Here is a 16470-nt window from a genome sequence, read left to right on the forward strand (position 1 = left end):
ATGCTCTATTCAAACTTTATTCTTGAGGGTATAGCTGCAATAGCTCATGAATGTATTGAATATGCCCTTGGAATCATTTAGATGTGCAAGCTAGGTCACTAATAGGCATGAGGAGCTATAGAGAGGAGTTCTGTATTGGGTCGGGAACCCGCAGAATACCCACAAATTGTTCTGTTTTTGGGCAGAAAGTACCCAATTCCATGACCATGTGGGCAGTCTGTGGGTAATCTGGGTACCTGGATAATGATTGAGACTGATCCCTGCCAACCTTACCCTGAGGATATGACAATTTCTGATCTGGAGTCACATCATTTGGGGTCCAGTCTGACCACGTCAGGTTTCACAGGTTCTAGGTCGGAAGGTAAGTTACTTATTTGCAGGCTGGGTAGGCGGACAAATTGGGTGGCAGGTGCTGAATAGATTGGGGTTCAGTGGGTCTAGGCTGGGCACAGGTCTGCATGACTAGACTACTATAGAGTTAAAGGAAAACCCATAACAAAATTACAAATGCAATCCATAATGCTTTGGGATTCTCCTACTAAATCAAGGCATCCACAGTCCTTTGGCAATAAGAACTTTACCTTTGTTGATGCCCCCAATAGATCCCATTCTTGTTTTTCTGGGCTGTGTTCTGTTGCCTAAGCTAAGGGACTGACTCTGACTATATATAGATACCTAAAAATCATACATTGTTAATTATTAATTAATTTAGATTTAAATGACATGATATCTCACAAACCAGGGCATTCTGTACAATTAAATAATGAATTCTGTAGAATCAGCTTCTGGGACATAAAAAAAAACATCATCTTCTTCTTAGCCTCTCAAAAGTTACCCAGAGCACACTGAGCATGTGCCGTGCCACTGACAATGAGCTGGATTCAAATGTTCTGTACACCGGAGTGCTCTAATAAATGAGCCCTGTGCTGCCAAAAGTTACTGCCTGTAGGACATTTTTTGAAGATGTGAAATAGAATGTCATGAAATAAGTAACATGCAACTAAATGTGAGACATAATCAAACTTGAATTCCTTCAAAAATAGGTTTTGTTTCCATGACTTGAAGTGACCCGGAACAAGCTTGTTTCCAAAGTGCCAGTACACGTTAACGCTGTGAACACACATGCGGTTTTACCGCTTGGAAATGTGGCGCTTTTTTTTTAAAAAAAAAAAAAGCAGACCGCCGCGTAAATACACGGAGCGGTTTCAAGCTTAGGCAATGACACACTAGTTTAGCGTATTTACGCAACGGTCTGTTTTTTTAAAAACTGTGCTGAAAACCACATGTGTGTCCATGTCCTAAGGCAGCAAATCATACTGGGAATTTGCTGCAGAGCAAACTTAAAATAACTCAGAACCCTGCTTATCTATCAGACCTGTAACAAAGTGGCTGCGGGGGATTCAACATGTCCAGCCAGCTCATTAAATTACTGGCCTTCAGCCTCCTGCTCAGAGGCGCCAAATTAAAACTGATAAATTGTGTATCTATTTCATGGCTAAAGCATCATTATGTTTTTAATAAATATGAACATCTGCTGGATTCTAATTTTCCTGGCAGGAACAAAAAGCAGGCCAGAGTTACCCTACACGAAGTGATGACACAGTATGTCCCCTATAATGGTACTTAGGCATAGCAATACTGCTTTCTCATGTGTTATATTAAAGAACATGATTTGATGCAGATATTTTTATTTATAGGGCAAATATCTTAAGCAGATGTTTTAATACTATAGAAAAATATAAAATGTATTTCAATTGTGTTGCTTTTCTGTGTAGTGTGGCTTTGCTTTGTTTGCAAAATGTATGTTCTGAGAGCTTTTCCTTGAAAATAAATTATTTTTGCTTACTTTTTGACAGCTCTCTATAAATTCTTCTATAGTGACCACTCCATCCTTATTGATGTCCATTTTCTGCAAATGAAAAGAGGAAATTATCTACATTCTGTGTAGATGATGATGATAGATAGATAGATAGATAGATAGATAGATAGATAGATAGATAGATAGATAGATAGATAGATAGATAGATAGATAGATAGATAGATAGATAGATAGATAATTGAGAGATGGTAGATAGATGATAGATAGATAGATAGATAGATAGATAGATAGATAGATAGATAGATAGATAGATAGATAGATAGATAGATAGATAGATAGATAGATAATAGATAGATGGTAGATAGTTGATAGATTTTTAATACATTTTTATTGTTTTTTCCAAAAAAAAAAAAAATGCGTTGTCATTTGTTTCATACATATAGTCATTATAACATTGTATTCAAATGTAAAATAAAGCATATAGTATTATGTAAAGGGAATGTAAGCATTTTCCATTTCGAGTAATAATACACATTCCAATTCCAACATGAGTCATGTAACATAACAGAACATGTCACACAATAACTTGCAATATCTTCTTACCTGGAAGAAATTCTCCACATGTTGTCTTGGTGTTTCCTCTCGGACTAGAGGGTATGTACATTTTCCCATCATGTCATAAATTGATTTCATTATATCAAGCATCTCCTAAAGTGAAAGAATGTTTAAGAGATAAGATACCGATAGATAGGAATACAAGTTGTTTTCTGTAGACAAATATGACTTACTTTCAAACATTCAATAACAGTAACATATTTACTGATCAAAGGAAATGGCCAACTGAAGGACTATTACAAAGCTACTTTGGGAAAAAAATGGGTTGTCTCTCATTTTGTCCAATATATGTGTCCTTCCTTGGGAAATAATGTAATTGTGCTAGGTCTGAGATGGGAAAGAAATGTATATTCTTTTGTGACTAAAGGGGATGTAAAAGTGAGAAAAATGGTACAGATATGGGACCTGTTATCTAGAATGATCGGACCTGGGGTTTCTAGATACAGGTATGGGATCCATTATGTGGAAACCCGTTATCCAGAAAGTTCTGAATTACATAATGCTGTCTCCCATAGACTCCATTTTATCCAAATAGTCCATATTTTTTAAAATGATTTCCTTTTTCTCTGTAATAACAAATCAATAGCTTGTACTTGCAGAACTAGCCTATTGGTTTGATTTAACTTTTCATGATTTTCTATTAGATTTAAGGTATGAAGATCCAAACTACAGAAAGATCTGTTATCCAGAAAGCCCTAGGTCCCGAGCATTCTGAATAATAGGTCCCATATCTGAACTAGATCTTTCCGTAGTTTGGATCTTCATACCTTAGGTCTACTAAAATATCATGTAAACCCAAAAGGCTGGTTTTGCTTCCAATAAGGATTAATTATATCTTAGTTTGGATCAAGTACAAGCTACTGTTTTATTATTACAAAAGAAAGGGAATCATTTTCAAAAATTTGGATTATTTGGATAAAATGGAGTCTATGGGAGATGGCCTTTACCTAATTTGGAGATTTGTGGTTAACAAGTTTTCCTGATTAGTTGTCCTGAAGTTAATACTAAAATTAATTTGGAAACTTGAAGCAGAAAATCTGTGATCATTTTGTCAAGCTTGATGCTTTGCAAATGACCCCCCCCCCCTAAAAAAAAAATGTTACCAATTTAATTATTTGTTAAGTGGTGCTGGGACAGTTTTTAACTTACAAACAAATGATTTTGCTTGCTTACCCTTGTGTGCTATGCGCTTTATTATGAACTTCTTAAAAATAGATTTCCTGTATTAAAATATGTTGTTGATTAGATATATTGCAATGCCATTTTGAGGATGGAATGCATAAGACAGACCCTACACTTAATGGCCTTGGACATTTTTCTAGGTACCAGTAAAAGCACCACCCACATCAGATCTATTAAAAAGGCAACACACACTTTTTCAGGGTAGCAAATATACTCTTCATTCTTAGACATCAGCCAAATTCTGTTATTTTTCCAGTGTAGCATGTTAGTTGGTATTGTTCCCAATTACCTACAATGTCATCAGATATGTTTTTGTTTATCAATTCCAAATTGAATCATATAGCACTCATCACCCTTCTTCAGAATTCACCCTTATTCAGATTGACTCTTTGTTCATATTTGGTCTGCCGTTTTCTCTCTTTATCACAAAAGACTGGACATCTCCCTAAAGAGACCCAAGAGTGGGTGCAACAACAATATATGAATATGCGACCAACTCATTCTCAACAAGCACTTGCAAGCTTGGGCTTCTTGAGGTCTCTCATGGACCTGTCCAGCTTTGGCCAAAACTGTGTGCTACATCTACCCCCTTTTTCCCACTTCTCTACAAAATATGTAAATGTGTAGCATCAGAGTCCCCCTGATGTGGTGAGACAGTTTTAAAAAATTGTTCTGTTATCTTTTATTACCCTGTTCCCTGTTTGTTGTACCCAGAGGGACCCAATCATCAAATGGCAAAGAAGGGAAAATATTGCAGAAAAATATGAATTATTCAATATTTATGATCTTGAGATATTTTTCAGCAATATTTTTGCCACTGAGAATCACAGATGTAACCATGTTTTAGTACAGTCAGTATGGGTGCACATTTCTTATAATATGGTGTTGAAAGATGTTACCTCTTTAGTTATGTATCCATCTTTATTTATATCATACAAATTAAAAGCCCAGTTGAGTTTTTCCTGAATTGTGCCCCGAAGCAATGTAGACAGACCGATTACAAAATCCTGCAACATAAAACATGCGTTGGTGCATTGATATTTACAGTTATACTGGGAAATAACACATAAACAAGCAAAAGAACAGTGGAATATTAACGAGTGCATAATGTACCATATTTGATTCACAGCAAGGACATATGGGAATAAATAGACAGATGTTGCCCGGTCTATGTCCCATGCTGGTATATTGATGAACACTGTTGAAGGCCAGTTAGACACTTGCCTATTATCAAGGATTCCAGCGCTGTTTGTTCTGTTGCATATCACAGCAAATTCATATTATTGAGTATTTCATCATGCACACTTCATGAAGGATATTATTCCATGAGAACAGAGAATGAAATCCTGTCGCACAACTATTTAATACAGCGTTTCCCTTTAACTACACTTCTTATTTCTTTTTATCCCTCATTTATCTTTTTTATACATATAGGATTGGACCTCTGTCTAATACTAGCAAGGGGTTGCTATCAAGTGATTCTGAAGTTTTGTGAAAAGGTTGGGTTACCTGGGTCCCCTACACCCTAGCCATTGGTTTAATGGTTCTCTATGTTGTGCTTCTAAACTTTACCTCCCCAATTCATTCCAAATTGCCAGAATTCTCTCAAGCTTTAGTAACCCTTTTCGACACCCCTTTGTTGGTGTTACACTCCACGTGTGGCGCTTACCTGATGGCATGGGACAAACCTGAGCCACTCCGCAGTGGTATGGGGAGAGACTGGGTACCTGATACTTACTAGCGCAGTGCCTCCACCTAGTGGGATCGGGGAATACACCTACGGGTGGCCCCACTAGGAATACAGTTATAACACACACACACAGTATTGGTTAACTTAAATAACTATTTATCAAAAATAAATGGGCACCTAATAGAGGCAGCACTCCTAACCGGTGGCAATAGGGCCTCACTAACTAACTTGCTAGCACCAAGCTGTCTACCTAACTAAGAAAAGGCAAAGTTCTTTAACAAAAAGTCTCTTTATTCTCAGCGCCTCTTTTGGGTACTCACAAATCATCTTTAGATACTTTAGAGCTCTCTTCAGGCTAACTCAGCACATTCAGGCGTACAGTGTGATTACCAGCCCCTTTGGATGCTCAGATAGGAATCTCCTGCTGTTTGTTCCTCTAGTCTGGATTCCTTTCACCTTCTCTGTCTCTCCAGGCACAGTTTGTGGCTTCCATGTGCCAGCCTGATCCAAATGAATACTTTTGGTGCAGCCTCTCAGCTCTCTGGGCCCACCAGCAGCTCTCTTGCTTCCTTCTCTGTCCACCATGTGGCTCTCTTCTTTCCACCATGTGGCTCTCTTCTTTTGCCAGTCTCTGTGACTTCCTTTTCCTGCCTGAAACTTACTAGCTGCTGTGTCACTTCCTGTTGCACTGAGATCACTGAACAGCTGGTTGCTAGGTAACAGCTTACAGCACACAGACACAGGATCTGGGCTTTTGCCCTTACAGGGATAAGTGCAATGATTTTGCATGGATTCCCTAAACTTTTTTCTATAATTAGTTGCCATGTTGAAACTCTCCTCTTCCCATCAAATGTTCGAATGCTCCCTAAAGACCTACCTGTTTCAAGAAGCCTATTTAACAGATGTATTGGTAAAAAAAAGTTGAAAATTATCTTAAATTCTTTTCTTTAAACATATGTTTCAGATGTTTCCCTGTAGATTGTAACTCTTGCAAGCAGGGTCCTCTACTACACCTGTTTTATTTATTAAGACTTTCTTCTGTAACAAACAATGTCCATTTAATGTAATTTATTTCTATAATATTATTGAGAAATGTGCCCTGGTCTCTAGCTTTAAGGTTTACTCACAGGTGACTGTGGTAACATGCATGGACAGGTTGAGTATGATTACTTCCTCCAATGTTCCTCATATTTAAAGGAGAACTAAATCATAGAAAAGAATGTGGTTAAAAAGCCATATTTTCTGTACTGAAATTATTTCACCAGCCTAAAGTTTCAGCTTGTCAATAGCAGCAATGATCCAGGACTTCAAACTTGTCACAGGGGGTCACCATCTTGGAAAGTGTCTGTGACACTCACATGCTCAGTGGGCTCTGAGCAGCTGTTGAGAAGCTAAGTTTAGGGCTCGTCACTAATTATCCAGCAGAAAATGAGGTTGGTCTGTAATATAAGCTGATGCTACAGGGCTGATTATTAAAACCTGATGCTAATTACACTGGTTTCTGTGCTGCCATGTAGTAATTATCTGTATTAAATACTAATCAGCCTTATATTGTGACATTTCTATTCTATGTGTACTGTATATTGTGAGTGGGTCCCTAAGCTCAGTAAGTGACAGCAGCACAGAGCATGTGCAGTGAATCAGCAGGAAAGAAGATGGGGAGCTACTGGGGCATCTTTGGAGACACAGATCTCTACTGCTAAACGGCTGTGGTTACCTTGGACTGGTACAGAAGCCCAAAAACATAATGTACAGCATTTCTAACCTACTTCTTTAGTTAAGCTTTAGTTCTCCTTTATGGAAGTTTTTTATTTACAAAAGTTAATTCAGAAAGTCGGGTTTCAAAGGTTATTGCAACATTTTCAATGCATTGTTTGTAGTGGCACAGAGCATAAACCTAGCATTTTGACTGAAACCATATAACCAAAATACCTGATTTAAAAGTTTCCTTATCTAGTATCTCCATTTTCTCTAAACCTGTAGAGGCATTGTGGCAACTGTGAAGCCAACTGTTGAACAGCGCAACCCTATTCTGTCACTTACAGTATCTTCTGTGATGAGAAATGTTCTTGGCAAATTAGTTAGCTGATATTTAAATTATCATAAATAAAATGTGTGCAACAACATCAGGTTACATCAAACATATTAAATGAGAAAACAGCTGGTCTGTTGTTCTCATTTCTTCCTGCTGTTTTAATCATACAGTGTACAATATGACTGATTTGGATTAGACCCTGAAATGACATTTAAATAAAAGTTTGATGTCATGAATATGTGAATGTGTGCACCCAAATCAAGAGAATGCACAGAAAGCATCTGTCTGATAATAAAATATAAGCTCATTACTAATGACCAATGCTATGGGTTATTGTTTCATCATGATATAGTTTAATTTAAAATTAAAAATTTATATAATATTACTTTTCCTTTTTTTGTATGTCTGGTGGACCCGTGCACTGTGGTGTATCCATAGAGATTGTGTGCATGTTGTGGGTCACCAGTGAGTTCAGGGGTATGGTGGCATAAAGTCATTCTAAGGGAGGACCGGGTCTTCAAAGCTGCCCATACAAGGGGTGAACCTATTGGAGAAACACGGTCGCCTGTACCATTCCTGTTTGGACTATATAGCACACACTATTTTTCTAAAGAAATTGAAAATCTTTGACAAATTAATGTAAAATGGCTTAAAGTGCTAAAAAGTTATTTTGCTATTTTAATTAGTTATTTTTACTCATTTATTAGCAGGATATTAGTAGTTTTTACACTAATATAATTAGTGGACACAGCTAGTAGAAAAAATAAGCTAGTGAAAAACAGAAAAGTCTTGTGATGTTGCTCTGCTCAGATAACAAAGTTAATGAGCAGACAAGAGTAATCTGCCAGGTCAGTTCTAATCAGAGCAATGTAGAGTTCTGCATCGGGTCAGGTACCCGTGGAATACCCGCCAGGTGGTTGGGTTTTGGGCAGAAATTTCTTATTGCCTGATTGTGTTTGTAGTCCACGGTTAACCCTTCTGGATACCAGACTAAGTTGCAGGACTGGGCCCTCCCCTGAGCTTGTGGTAAGATTCCCTGCCTTACCTAGCAGAATAGGCTCCTGTGTGTGACGTTACTTCTGGTTTGACGGGCACCAGATCGGGGGGTAAGGCAACAATTTGCAGACCTGGTCAAGTAGTATGTCTGGTTAGCAGAGAATAGTGGGTGGCAGCTGTGGGTCGGCTTGCAGGTCAGCGGGTCTGGGTTGGGCACAGATATGCCAGTAGGATCCGCTCAGGACTCTAGAGTAACTTAACAAGAGTGTACTGTGTTCGCCCAAGTAAACAGAAGAGGGTGCTGTAAAAACTGAAATAAAAATTTGCATAGAATCCAACAAAAAAAATTAGCATACAATGCAAAAGTGCTCAGAATAGCACTCTGAGCATTTCTACATAAATTTGTTTGGAGGGTTGATATTTCCTTTAAGCATCTGCCTGTTTAAAAAGCATGCCTAAACAAACTGTTTTCAACCCAACTAAAATGAGAAAACAGACCAAACAGTAAACTTGTATTAAAGTTTGGTTACAGTGTGCAAATTCTTCATACCCAACAGGAGAGCATAACAAAATATGCAATGACACAGTGTTGATAAAGATTATAATATCAATATCATTATAACCTCCACTTCCTCTGACTTCTTCATCTGCCCCCCAATAATAGCCAAATATGATCCCCTTATTTCAGCATTCAATCAGATTCACCATCCGCTGATATAAAGAATCAACAACTCTAAACCACTTATCCCATCCATTATACTTATTCTTGGAGAGTTTGCTTCATGTTTATTTTATAGGGTACTTATGTTCATTGCTTTTTTTATAATCCAGTTTTGGTGCAACGTTTAAATAAGCCCATTGAATAAATGATGTAGCACAACATGCACAAAATAATTTAACATTTTTACATATTAAAATCTCCTTTTTAAAATGCCAGCAAATATAATACCACGAAAACGCAAGCAAACCATAATTACAAGTATACGGTTTATATTAGAATTCAGCATTTTACTTTAGAATGCAACATTTCATTATCAATACATTATACATTTTCAGTGTAAATTCTGTATTTGGAAGACGTATGCCTCAAATCTGGAGAATCAGGAATAAACTTCAAATACCAGCCTAGGCTACTGATAAATATGTCCTCATTTATAGTGCATTCCCCTAAGAACTGGTCTCAAAGTCTTAATCCATGAAGGGAGTAATTTCCCACTTTCTGAGTCACGATATGACCCCTTACTCTCCCAGTTTTGGCATCTTGCTGTAATATAAAAGGGGAAGCCATGTGCTTCTTAGGCTGTTTTGCCAGATGCTTCTCCCAAGGACCCCCCAAAGGGGAGCAAGTGTCACAAGTGGAGCCATTAGTCAGAACTAGTAAGAGCACCTCTTAGCTCCACCGAGGATTTTAGAAGGGATTCAATTCCCAAGGGCATTGTGGCCTAGCCATGGAACCAGTGGGTATGGGGACTTAGATCCCACCTGAGTTCCACATAGGAGGTGTCCTCAGAGGAAACAAGAGAACCTCTGGGTGGATGATATCCCCCTTCCAAGCACTCAGAGGAAAGGCTCTGCTGTTGGTCACTATTGTGTGTAATTACAACTTTATAGCTGTGCTCAGTTCTGTTGCTATTCTCCTTTGTGGATTGTTCCAATAAATCAGTTCCATGGATAAGTTGCAAAAACCGCAAGTGGCCAATTATTGTGCACTGTATACAGTTACAGTTGTACTACACCCTGCCTCCACACCTCGGCGAGGGCTCACCCCCCTGAAAATTATTGGTAAAGCTACTAGTTTAAGTAACAGTAAGTAAGCCTGAATAAGGGAGCACCACCCCTAGATCAAAGAGAAACAGACAAATGGTGTGCAGGGTTATATGGATAAATAGTAACACAAAAGAGAAAAAGATTAACCCTTAAAGTTGCACCACCCCATCTTTAAATCCGATGACTCAAGGAACAATAAAACTTAACTTTTAATAAATAAATTAAAACCGTAAGTCCAGAGGAGCGTTTAAAATAAGGTTAGGGGCAGGGAGGCAAAGAACCCGGATTCAAATGGGCAAAAAAGTACACAGCATACAGTGGGTGTTTGGGATGTCAAAGAGTATCCCACGAGCCTACAAATGTAAATACTGGTAAGTCACATACAATCATTTAACAGCCATAAGTCGGGGTCAACCTTGTATGATGGCTTTTAGGCCTTAAAATATCCACCACCCCTTCACCCTCAGGCACACCCTCCCATAGCCAAAGAGAGAGAAGCCAGTGTATTATGGCTGTATGTCGATTAACCCTGAATTAAATCAGGCAAACTAAATACATAAACTGCCAACCCTGGCATGCGAGTGCTGGTAGGCAGCAGAGTACAGTTAATAAGCCATAGACTGAGATAGGGATTAACACAAAGCGCAATCAGGTCTGGTGCACCACCCCTTCACCCTCAAGCGCCCCCTCCCCCTTTTTCCAAAGTAAACAACCAAAGTATCCGTATTCAATTAGTTTTAGATTTGAATGGAGGTTAAGATTCTATCCCAGCCACAAAGTCACCGTCGAGAACCCACCCCTTCACCCACAGAGCTTCCCACCCGTTTCTGCTGTGAAGCGGTAGCCCAAAGATTCTTTGTAGATTCAGCCCCCCTGCCTAACAATTCTAAAATGCGCCTGACGCGCGTTTCACCTGCATATCACAGGCTTTGTCAAAGGCATCTCGCTGCTGCCGGTTCACCCCTCTAAATAGACACACAAAAAGCCGTTAGTATTCAAACCGGCCAATGACATGATGACACGTCAGAAAGGGGCGGGTCCAAAGTGTCAGATATTCAGTGCATACTCAGCAATAGAATCTGCAGTTATCCAAAACTACCTGTAATACCCTTCTCATATTAAGAGAGCGATCGCGTTACCACATCTCCTTACTTGGTGCGGCTGTCAAAATTAGCATGTCATCAGCGCCGCTTAGTAGTTATAATGCGTGATCAAATTGTCACAGCTCCTTGCACCATACAATCAAGGATAGGTGCGGTGATTAGTTTAGCCAAGATTGATAATGCTGAGTGATATATAAGACATATGGAACCCCCTTATTCAAAAATAAAATTAAATAGTGTCTACATTAAATAGTGTTTACATTTGTAGGCTCGTGGGTTACTCTTTGACATCCCAAACACCCACTGTATGCTGTGTACTTTTTTGCCCATTTGAATCCGGGTTCTTTGCCTCCCTGTCCCTAACCTTATTTTAAACGCTCCTCTGGACTTACGGTTTTAATTTATTTATTAAAAGTTAAGTTTTATTGTTCCTTGAGTCATCGGATTTAAAGATGGGGTGGTGCAACTTTAAGGGTTAATCTTTTTCTCTTTTGTGTTACTATAGTTTAAGTAACATGCTGCTCATTTTACTAAATCCTTACACCAATCACAATGATTCTATCTAAGTCTTGCTCTGAACATTCATCAGAATGCCATTAGTGTCTCTTGTTGACAATGATTGAGAAGGATACATCATATCTTTATTGTAATATGTTTATAATGCTGAGTAAGAGAAAATCACATGTATCAAAATAAGAGGCTGAGTAATTTACAGTAAACGCATAATATATTCTGATATATTGCAAATTCCTTACTCTCCTCTAAGACACAGTGGAAAGGGATGAAGGCCCCCTTACGACAAAACTTTTTCAGCTTCAACTTTGTGACTGATGCTTGAACATTATCCTGAAGAATTTGCTGATATTGGGTTGAATTCATCCGACCCTCAACTTTAACAAGGGCCCAGTCCCTGAACTAGCCACACAGCCCCACAGCATGATGGAACTCCACCAAATTTGACAGTAGGTAGCAGGTGTTTTTCTTGGAATACCGTGTTCTTCTTCCGCCATGCAAAGCATGTTTTGTTATGACCAAATAACTAAATTTTTGTCTCATCAGTCCAAAGCACTTTGTTCCAAAATGACTGCAGCTTGTCTAAATGAGCTTTTGCATACAACAAGCGACTCTGTTTGTGGCGTGAGTGCAGAAAGGGCTTCATTCTCATCACCCTGCCATACAGATGTTCTTTGTGCAAATTGCGCTGAATTGTAGAACGATGTATAGATACACCATCTGCAGCAAGATGTTCGTGCAGGTCTTAGGAGGTGATCTTTGGGTTGTCTGTAACCATTCTCACAATCCTCCGCATATGCCGCTCCTGTATTTTTTTTGAGGTTTTTCTTTGTTCAGAAAACATCCCAGTACTCAGATGTTCATGGGAAAATGAAAGACACACCACTGTTATCTTTTTTGAAAGTGGAGTCAATTATTATGCAGGCTGAGAGGGGTTCCTATATATATATATATATATATATATATATATATATTGTAATCACCATATATGATCTGCTCTTAGATTCTTCCCAAACTCCCATAATGAATCTTGTTTTTTATGATCTTGTAGATTGTGCTCACAATAAGTAATCCAGGGTCACATCTGATTTACAGGGAATTAAAAATGTCATCTTGGAATAATGTAAAAACTACTGGCACACTAAGGGGGTTATTTATTAAAGTCTGAATGCCAAAAACTCAAAAAAATATTTTTTTACTAGAAAAACCCGATTTTAGTTTAAAAAAACCTTACATTTTTCGAGATTTATTATATCCTGAGGATGGAAAAGTCTGAATCCAAAAACCCGGTATCTTAGATCTACAGAGGTTGTATAAGTCAATAGGAGAGGTCCCTATCCTATTTGGAAGTTTTTGTGGTCTGCACTGAAATAAGTCCGAAAATCTGACTATTTTGGACTTTTCGGGCAAATATCAGAAAAATCTGGGTTTTTGGGGGGGAAAAAGCCCAGAAAAATCATGCGATTCAGGAAAAAACTCGTATGATTTGGATTTTTGCTCGATTTTTTTTGTGTTTGTCCCAGATCTTATTAAATCGTGATTTTTTATTAATAAATAAGGTCCAATCTGACTTTTTTGATGAAAATACTCAGATAAATTTGGACTTTGATAAATAAGGCCGTTTGGGTTTGTAGAATATGCAAAAAGAAGATTTTATTTGATGTTTCTGTCTCAAACCAGGACTGTGTTTATTTTCTTGTGTTGTATGTCTGTTCTGCTTCCATACTAAGTCAATTCAATGTGATTTTTTTTAATAACAGAACACGACTGCATTTTCAGATGAAGAAGATAATGAGTAGTGGCTAATGAGTAGTTTAGAAATCAGATCTCCATTTGGTTGCATTTGAGAAGGGACAACAGGATATTAAAAACGGGGCCCATGATGCCGACGTACCTAGGACGGGAAGCAATTTAAATACCTCTAAACAAATTTACAATGTAGTTATATAATTTAACAAGTAAAGACTTTACTCACCTCAAAACTAACAGATCCATTATGGTCTGTGTCAAATGCGTTAAACAGAAAATGTGCATATGTAGATGTGTCTGTGAATGAAATAAACAGAAAGGATATTGCTTTTCAGGTTTCTGTAAAACACTGCACTATAGAGGCATTACTCTTATATAATACAGCTGTATACCTTCTTAAAGTGATACTGACACAGCTACTCTTTAAAATATGAATGCACTTATTAACTCAAGTCTGTTTTTTTCTGGTCGGACTTTTAAAGGGGAAAACACTATTTTTTCATAGAAAAAAAACCTCACATTTTTCGTGATGTATTAAACCCCGATGGTGTTAAAAGTCTGAATAAAAAAATACTCCATCTCAAACCTGCCGAGTTCATGTAGAAGCCAATGGCAGATGTCCATATCATGATCTGCGCTGGGTTTCGTACACTAATCGAAATAATTTGTGACTATAATCCAAAAAAGTTGCAGGTTTCCGGTGTCAAATTTGAATAAGTTGCAGTTTTCAGTGACAAATCCGATAAAATGTGTACGATTCTGATTCTTTCATGATTTTATTGAGTCTTTCCCCCGTACAAAAATGTTATTAATAAATAGGGGGGAAGTTGGTGTTGATTTGGACAGAGTGGTTTTCAAAAAATAGTGAGAAAATGTAAAATTTTGATAAATAACCCCTTCGAAGTTACAATGTTTTTCTCTGATAGTTCTGCTTTTATAAGTAATTTGTTGAAAAGCATGTAATCTGTTTACATCCAGTGCTTGCATTAATTGCTGAATCCGTTTGTATCTAAGTGTATACGTGTGTCTGCACATTGCCTTTTCTGTAAATATATAATGAGAGTAGTGTAGTAACATTAGAGCTGAGAGACTTGTGCTTTCATCCTAAATAACCCCTTATTCACATGATCTGTGTCTCACACTTCTGTTCTGAACTGATAGCTCCTTACTAAGTAAGCAACCACAGCTGTGTATTACAATATGGTTTTGCGTTATATTGTATTCCTTATTTGCATTTTGCCTTTTAACAAATGAGCAGCAGGTGGAGACAGAGACACTTTATCATGCAGTTAGCATCTGTATTAGCATAGGGACCAAAATATCAGTCCATGTGCTTTCCAGGTTTTCTCCTCAAAAACACCACATCTTCAGTATAATTACACTTACAAATCTGTACCATTGTCGTGTTTGCACCCCTGCACACCAAGGGGCATTTATTAACATTGGAGAGAAACATCACTGGTGCCGACAGCAACCAATCAGATCTTTGCTTTTATTTTCTAATTTGTAGGTTACTGTTCAAATCGAATTGCTGATACAGTGGGCAACATCACCAGTGATATCTATCTCCAGTGTTAATGTATACGCCCCCAAGTCTCTGTACTCTGTAGTTAATGCAACCTTGGTTACCAGGAACCCCTCGTCTAGTCTATAGAGCAGATCTATATATATATGTATCTATATATATATATATATATATATATATATATATATATATACATCTATATATATATATATATATATATATATATATATATATATATATATATATATATATATATATATATATATATATATACACACACAAGAGTCCTCTGCACTCAACCCATTTTCAATTTATTTAAGACAGAGACATTTTGTGCATACTGCTACTAAAAAATGCCTTACCCTTTAAACAAAACAGGGATTGTTTGTCCATATATTGCAATATATTTAAGCTGGCCAACTATGTCAAAGTCCTCCCATATCTGGCCAGTCCTATGCTCAATTTTCATCTGATTCATTAAGAATTCTATTGCTTCATTATACATTTTACAAAGGGACTAAGTTTTACCTACAACTTACTAGCTGCTTTCAAAGTAAACCTCCATACTAGAAAGAAAGAAAGAAAGAAAGAAAGAAAGAAAGAAAGAAAGAAAGAAAGAAAGAAAGAAGAAAGAAAGAAAGAAAGAAAGAGAAAGAAAGAAAGAAAGAAAGAAAGAAAGAAAGAAAGAAAGAAAGAAAGAAAGAAAGAAAGAAAAATAATATATATTATATAAGGATAATCATTTCCGGATAATATATATATATATATACAAGGGAAAGTTGTGCTCACCACTATTTTTTAAAAACCATTAGGCAGGGGTGCAATGAGGCTGTGACCACAAAATACATATAGTCAACTACAAAAGGTCCTCTGCACTCAACCCATTATCAATATATTTAAGACAGAGACATTTTGTGCATACTGCTACTAAAAAATGCCTAACCCTTTAAACAAAACAGGGATTGTTTGTCCATATATTGCAATATATTTAAGCTGGCCAACTACGTCAAAGTCATCCCATATCTGGCCAGTCCTATGCTCAATTTTCATCTGATTCATTAAGAATTCAATTGCTTAATTATACATTTTACATTTTTCAGTAGCAGTATGCACAAAATGTCTCTGTCTTAAATATATTGATAATGGGTTGAGTGCAGAGGACCTTTTGCAGTTGACTATATATATATATATATATATATATATATATATATATATATACACACACACACATCTATAGAAAATGATCCGCACTCACAGGTCATAAAAATTCAACATTATTTATTTTTTAAAAGGTAAGGACTGACGTTTCGGAGACCGAACCTTTTAAAAAATAAATAATGTTGAATTTTTAAGACCTGTGAGTGCGGATCATTTTCTATGGGCATATATGCAATTTTGACTCTGCACCCAGGCATATTAATGATTTATTCGTGAGTGCTGGCTCTTCACTGAACATATATATAGAGATATAGAGAT

At 37.2% G+C, this 16470-nt stretch overlaps 1 protein-coding gene across 1 annotated transcript in view; it reads right to left on the bottom strand.

Moving 5' to 3' along the window:
* LOC108706551 (Kv channel-interacting protein 4) overlaps positions 1 to 16470 on the bottom strand; it is a 112629-nt gene that overhangs the window by 1694 nt on the left and 94465 nt on the right. The window contains exons 4-7 of the mRNA XM_018243067.2: positions 13696 to 13766; positions 4516 to 4623; positions 2423 to 2527; positions 1847 to 1909 (exon numbers count right to left, since the gene is read on the bottom strand). Of these exons, the coding sequence (XP_018098556.1) occupies positions 1847 to 1909; positions 2423 to 2527; positions 4516 to 4623; positions 13696 to 13766 (347 nt within the window). The remainder of the gene's footprint in view (positions 1 to 1846; positions 1910 to 2422; positions 2528 to 4515; positions 4624 to 13695; positions 13767 to 16470) is intronic.

The sequence above is a fragment of the Xenopus laevis genome, chromosome 1S (assembly GCF_017654675.1).
Source record: "Xenopus laevis strain J_2021 chromosome 1S, Xenopus_laevis_v10.1, whole genome shotgun sequence".
Lineage (NCBI taxonomy): Eukaryota > Metazoa > Chordata > Amphibia > Anura > Pipidae > Xenopus > Xenopus laevis.